The 7,122-nt window shown below is 42.6% G+C and overlaps 1 protein-coding gene and 1 non-coding gene across 2 annotated transcripts; both read left to right on the top strand.

The window, feature by feature from the left end:
- The first annotated feature begins 703 nt into the window (after positions 1-703).
- LOC115724280 (small nucleolar RNA R71) lies at positions 704-810 on the top strand. The gene has a single exon (XR_004013078.2). It is a non-coding gene; the product is annotated as a small nucleolar RNA R71 (small nucleolar RNA).
- Positions 811-3,541: 2,731 nt separating this feature from the next.
- LOC133031403 (uncharacterized) lies at positions 3,542-4,291 on the top strand. Its single transcript, XM_061104891.1, has 2 exons — positions 3,542-3,887; positions 4,119-4,291. Exons 1-2 carry the CDS (start codon positions 3,542-3,544, stop codon positions 4,289-4,291), a joined length of 519 nt encoding a protein of 172 aa, XP_060960874.1.
- Positions 4,292-7,122: the final 2,831 nt, after the last annotated feature.

Below are 7,122 nucleotides of genomic sequence, written 5' to 3' on the forward strand. Positions count from 1 at the left end.
ATCATAATTTTTACCGCTTCTCAGGGTAATTGCCTTGCAGTTTTCCTTGGGGTTTACTTCAGTTGTGCTAGGCAAATTCCCTTGAGGACGGGTTGCTACTTGAGTTGCTAGTTGGCCCATCTGTGTCTGCAGGTCTTTGATTGAAGATCTAGTTTCAGTCATGAATTGAAGCAGTAAATCTGTCTGCAAACTAGAATTTCCACCAGAGGTTTGTTGCTGATTAAACTGTTGATTCTGATTCTGGTTCTGATTTCGTTGCTGATAGAACCCACTGTTTCTTCGGTTGTTACCCTGGTTGAACCCATAATTGTTGTTGTTGTTCTGTGAATAGTTTCCAATGGCTTTAGCTTCATCCATTGGCAAATCATCCACATCAGCTTGGCATTCTGAAAAGTGATGGCTTCCCCCACATAACTCACACACAACTTGGGCTTGTTTAGCTTGCCCTGCAATTATCTTTGTCAATGCCTCAACCTGTGCTGTCAACTTGGTGATGGCATCGACCTCTAACACACCAGCTACTTTCTTTGATTGACTCCTCTCAGTTGGCCACTGTTGATTGTTTAGAGCCATCTCCTCTAATAGATCATATGCCTCATTAGCACTCTTCCTCATAAAGGCTCCCCCAGCTGCAGCATCTATTAAAGTTCTTGTATTTCCTACCAACCCATTGTAGAAGTTGTGGACCAGCATCCACTTCTCTATACCATGGTGAGGGCACTTTCTGATCAAATCTTTAAACCTCTCCCAAGCCTCATGGAGAGATTCATTATCTTGTTGGCAGAAGTTATTAATTTCTCCTCTCAGCTTTGCAGACTTGGCTGGAGGAAAGAACTTTGACAAGAATTTCGTTGCCAGATCATTCCAGGTGGCAATAGAGTTGGGTGGCAAGGAGTTTAGCCAACTCTTGGCTCGCTCTCTAAGAGAGAATGGGAACAGTCTCAGTCGAATAGCATCATCACTAACTCCATTAACTTTAAAGGTTTCACAAAGTTCCATGAAATTAGAGAGATGCAGATTAGGATCTTCAGAAGGGAGGCCACCAAACTGAACTGAAGATTGCACCATCTGCAGTATGGCAGGTTTGATCTCAAAGTTGTTTGCTTCCACTGCCGGTGGCCTGATACATGACTGCACTCCCGTCAGAGTAGGGAGAATGTAAAATCTCAAGCTGCGGCCATTAGCTTGATCTTCTACTGCGCCACCATTGTTACCGTTATTGCCTCCATTGTTTGCAGCATTGGCAGCCATGATGTCTGAAGTTTCAGCAGTTGCTGAAACTCCCTCTTGCCTCTTGTTCTTTCGGTTTCTTCTACAAGTTTTCTCGATTTCGGGATCAACTGGCAATATCACTGCTTGTCCTTGACGGCGCATACACTTATGATTCCTGAAATAAATCAAGAAAATATTGCAAGAAAAAGGTTAGAAAAATCAGCAAGAGAAAATATACCAAAGTAGAAGTTAGTATAATTTTGTGTAATATCAATCTTTAAACAATTCCCCGGCAACGGCGCCAAAAACTTGTTACGAAAATTCTGTTTATTACGCAAGTGTACGTATCAAGTAGTATCTCACGCAAGTGAGGTCGAACCACAGGGAATTGGATTGAGTACTACTAAATTATAATTATGATTCTATTTGGTAAAATAATAAGTTGCAATTTTAAAAGTAAATAACTCAGAAATTAAAGAGAAAATAAACGAAGATTAATCAAGATGAGAGATTAGGGAGGTGAATCCTGTTGATAAGTTACCTATGTTATTGCCTAATTGCTATCCTTATCTCAATGTGAAAGACAGATTATAAATTAACCTAACTCTTTTCAGATCTTTTAGGTTCTAAATAATATGTTCTCTAATTAACTTCTTAATTAGATCAACACAAAATCAGCATTAAGCAATAATCTATTGGTCACTAGGCTATGTAAATACTGTCGTTTTACATCAAAACCTAGACTATCCAAATTTTAGCATTCCTAATTCTCACTTTTCAGATTTCGAATTAGGATCATAGAGCATGTAAAAGGTGATCAAGCTTACACATGAAATTAAACACAAATAAAGATAGTATTCACACATAAGATGAAGGAATGGCAATTATTTATTAACTAGGCATAAACTTAAACAACATTCATCATCCTCCCTTATTGGGAAATTTAGTTCATAATAACTCTAAAAACATCCATGATTAATTCAGAATTAAAAACAAACATAAAGATGAATAAAAAGGGTAAAAGAAAGAAACTAGAAGTTGGTATCGCTCCGGGTCTTCAAGATAGCTTCCTCTCCACTTTGCCTCCACTATTAGGTCTGTTTTTGCTTGCCTTTGACCTTCAATGTCGTATTCCTTATATAGGGATAAGTGGTGAGCCTCCAATTGAGTGAAAAATCAAAATTAGGTCAAATCTGCGATTTCCGTACATAGTCGCGACTAGCATTTAAGCTGGTCGCGACTACAGGCAAAACTCGAAAAACCGAGTTTCTGCCAATCTTACGAAGTCGCGACCTGGGTCGCGACCAGGAAAAAGGGTCGCGACCAGGCTCATCAGAGGTCGCGACTACTGATGCTTCAGGAACCAAATTTTCCAATTTTTCCAAGTTTGTCCCAGTTTTTCGCCATTTGACTGAATTCGAACTTTAACACCCCGGGAACCTGAAATAATGAAAATCAAGCGTAAAACTGCTCCAAAAGACACCAATAGACGAGATACTGCTAACTTTAAAGACCCGAAATATAGGTTAATTATAACCTAACATATCCCCAAATGGAAAAACTAGCGTTCGCCTTGGTAATATCGTCGAGAAAATTGCGACCTTATTTCTAGGCTCATAGTATCAAGGTCTTGACAAACTACCCCTTGAGGAAAGTTTAAGCAAAACCAGAGACATCAGGGAGGTTGTTGAAATGGGCGATGGAGTTAAGCCAATTCGACATCAAGTATAAACCAAGAACTGCGATCAAGGGGCAAGCCTTGGCAGATTTTATCCTTGAATTCCCCAGCACCGAAGTAGCACTCATAGAAGACAAAATCGACATTGCTATAACCAATAGATAGATGTGGACATTGTATGTCGACGGAGCCTCAAATAGCGAAGGCTCTGGTGGCGGGATCTTATTAATCAGTCCAAGCAATTTTAAGGTACACGCTGCTTTACGTTTTAAATTTTCTGCATCTAACAATGAAGCCGAGTATGAGGCTTTAATCGCAGGGTTGAAGCTCGCTCTCGAGATGAAAATCGAGTATCTACAGGCTTATAGCGATTCCCAAATCGTGGTGTGCCAGGTGAATGGAGAATATCTGGCAAGAGGCGGGAGATTGGTTAAATATTTAGCCATTGTATGCGAGTTGATGCAGAAATTCAAAAAAGTAATTGTGTCTCGAGTACCGCGTGCTCAAAATTCACACGCAGACGCACTGGCCCGTTTGGCCTCAACTAGAGAAGCCGAATTGCTCAATGTAATTTCGGTAGACGTATTGGCTCACCCAACTATAAATCAAGAAGTGATCATGAAAATAGATACCGTTCAAGAAGTCACCTGGATGACTCCAATAGCCGCATACCTGGAAAAGGGCGTTTTACCCGATGACAAGATAGAAGCAATAAAGCTGCGACAACGAGCCGCCCGATATGTCATGTACGATCAAAGGTTGTATCGCAGAAGTTTTAGTCAACCGCTCCTCAAATGCATTGACGGGGAAGATTGCGACTACATACTACATGAGGTACATGGGGGAATTTGTGGCAATCATACAGGGGGTAACTCCCTTGTATTAAAAATCATGCGACAAGGGTATTACTGGCCAACCTTGCGACAGGATGCTTTCGCTTTTGCGAAGAAATGCGACAAGTGTCAGCGAATAGCCACATATACCCACCAACCTTCGAGTAACCTACATTCTATCACAAGTCCATGGCCCTTCGCAGTATGGGGGATCGACTTAATAGGCGAGCTACCCAAAGGAAAAGGTGGAGTCAAATATGCAGTAGTTGCAGTAGACTACTTCACGAAATGGGCCGAAGCCAAAGCACTCGCAACCATTACAGCAACTAAGTTGCGCGAGTTTGTCTACAACACCATAATTTGTCGATTTGGTATCCCTTACAAACTCATCTCAGACAATGGAAAGCAGTTCAATTGTAAAGAGATGCGACAATTATGTGACGATCTTGGCATTAAGAAAGCATTCTCCGCAATTGCTTACCCACAAAGCAACAGACAGACTGAAGTTGTTAATAAAAAAATAAAGCACACCATTAAAGGGAAACTAGAAGAACGCAAGGGGACTTGACCAGACGAGCTCTCGCAAGTTCTTTGGTCTTACAATACAACTCCTCGATCCACGACTGGCGAAACACCCTTCTCACTTTCCTATGGGTGCGAGGCCATGGTACCAGTCAAGATTGGGGCAGGTTCCCCACGAAGAGATGTTTTCAACATCTCGCAAAATGAAGAAAAACAGTCACTCAACCTTAATCTTCTGGAAGAAAAATGCGATCAGGCGTACTTAAAAAATGCGGCTTACCAGCGGCGAACCGCAAGATACTTCGATTCCAAGGTCAAGGCAAAAGTCCTGTGAAGAGGAGACTTGGTCCTTCGAAGAGTAATGCCAAATACCAAGAACCCAGCGCATGGGGTCTTCGGGGATAATTGGGAAGGACCATATCTCATCGCGGAAAAGATTGGTGACGCAACATATCGACTCGCAGCACTCGAAGGTAATGCGATTCCCCGAGCTTGGAATGGCGAAAGCCTAAAATTCTATTATCAATAGTATTCGCATTGTCTAATTTGTATTCGCCTTGTACTTATACTTAGTCATTTTTTATAAAAAAAAATCCTAAGTATAGGGGTATATACCATAATGTACTATTCAACTTTATATCTTCAAGTTTAAATTTCAAAGTTTAAAATTTTTCAAGTCTTATGAAATTTTCTACTTATTACACCATGTTGTAATTAAAGTCGAAATATTATAGATATTAAAGCGTGAGTACCCATGTACTGCGAAAATACTAAAAACAGATATCCCCGCGAGGATAGAAAGTTGTTCAAAATAAAATGCAAATTTGTCTAAGTACAAAGTGCGAGTACCCCTGTACCACATAAAAAAAAAACTAGAAAAGAAATAGAGTTTAACACAAGCAAATATTAAAGAAAAAGTCAAGCATTGGGAGCAGCAGGAACAGATCCATCCGCGACTTAGCTGACCGCCTCGTTCTCGACTTCCTCCACCTCCGCGACCTCAGTCTCCTTGAGAAGATTCCCCCCACCACCTTGAGGTGGCGTGGGCGACATCACACGAAAAGCCTGGGCCATTTCAGCGGCTTCTACTCCAAGGATTGAAAAGTCAAAGTCTGGAATCTTGGAGAGGGTAGTATAGATGTAGTCTGAGACCGCCTGGTCATACTGCTTTTTTCCATTCTCCTTCTCAGTTTCCAAGTCGCGAGACATCTCTTCGATTTTCGTCTTGGCCTCAAGCTCGACTTGCTCCTTGGCCTTGCGAAGTTCCTCGAGCTCTTTGTCCTTAGAAGACGCATCTTCCTTCAGCTTCTTAATGTCTTCTTGAAGCTGAGCAATATGTTTCTTCGCGAGTTCAACCTCCTTGGACCCTGTAGCAAAAGCCTTCGAGAACATGGCCATAAACTGCGTAGCTAGCTCCGCAGAGCAAGGCAGCAGCTCCTCAGTAGGAGTCTTGTCAATCTTCGACTGGAACTCATCGCTGATAAATCTCTCCTGAAGGTACAGCACATGACGAGCTCGAACCGCTGGGTCGATCACGACTTTCTTCCCTTTCTCCTGAATGCCCTTAGCAGGCCTCTTAGAAGAATCTGCGACAGGAGTAACCACCACATCCCTTTTCCTCTTCTGAGAAGCAATAGGGGAAGTTGCTGTCGTCCCAGGCTTTAGCTTGCGGTTAAGAGCAGGAGCAGACTTCAAGAAAGTCATTTATGCAGTTACAACAAAAAATAAGGGTTAATACTAACAAGGATGAAATCCTAAACACCCTAGTTTATGTATGCCATAAGCTACCTGATGATGGTCGAGGAGTTTGCTTGGAAAGACGGTCATCAATTCGCTCTTGTTGCTTTTCAGAAGGTTCCTTATACACCGGCTCTCTCCAGAGACTCGCGTTCTCAGGGATCAGTTTCTGTTCTCGCAGTTTAGCAGTCGTACACAATAATCGCCAGTCGCGATCTTGTACAGGAAGGCTCCCAAGAATTTCAGCTGTCTCTCTGCGAGTCGCGTCGAGTGCAGGGCGAGTTGGTCTATTTGCGAAAACAAAAGAGCGAGTTAGCTTAAGATCTCAAAGTAATTCAAAAAATGACTAAGTCAGGAAACATGCAACATACAAGGTCGACGATTAAAGTCAGTTCTAAGCCCTGGGACTTTGAATATGTAAAACCACTTTGATTTCCAATCTCCCAAATTGGAAACCATGCCTTCTATGCCGTTAATCTCAAAAGTCGCCCACTTGCTGAAGCAGTAGAAACCATTGTGAAGGCCTACGCTTTTTATATCATAGAAGTAGCTAAACTCTTCTACCGTGGGAGCCCTATGTACATACTCCATATACATCGTATAAAAGGCAAGGGTTGTGCGATAACTGTTGGGGGTTAGCTGGAAAGGAGATACATCGTAACGTTTAAGGATGGCCGCAACGAAAGGATGGAAAGGGACCGATACCCCACATCGAAGAATGGGTATTGAGATTACCACATCCTCTGTGGGAATAATCGCTGGATTGGTAAAAGGAAGATGCGCCCTCTGAGTGGGCTTAGGTCGCAAAGAAGCAAGTCCCAGCAAGTTTAGTCTTGTAAAGGTAGTGAGGTCCGATTTGGTAACTCTCGAAACCAAGTCCTCGCACAAGAAGAGCTCGTTCAGCTGAGTGTTGTCCACCGAATAAGTCCCGCTCCCTTCTGCCTCTTCTTCTTCCTCGCCTGACTCTCGAGTTGGGGCCGCCCAATCGTCATCCATCTCCTCGACCTCAACTTCAGGGGCATGCCTGGAATGGATAAGATAATCGTGGGCTGACACCGTAAACTCGCTGTCTCGGATCTCAATGGCCCCTGGTTCAGTGAGCTCCTGCACCATTCTCTCGATGTCTGCGGAAGACATCGA

This window comes from Cannabis sativa, chromosome 9 (assembly GCF_029168945.1).
Source record: "Cannabis sativa cultivar Pink pepper isolate KNU-18-1 chromosome 9, ASM2916894v1, whole genome shotgun sequence".
NCBI classification, from domain to species: domain Eukaryota; kingdom Viridiplantae; phylum Streptophyta; class Magnoliopsida; order Rosales; family Cannabaceae; genus Cannabis; species Cannabis sativa.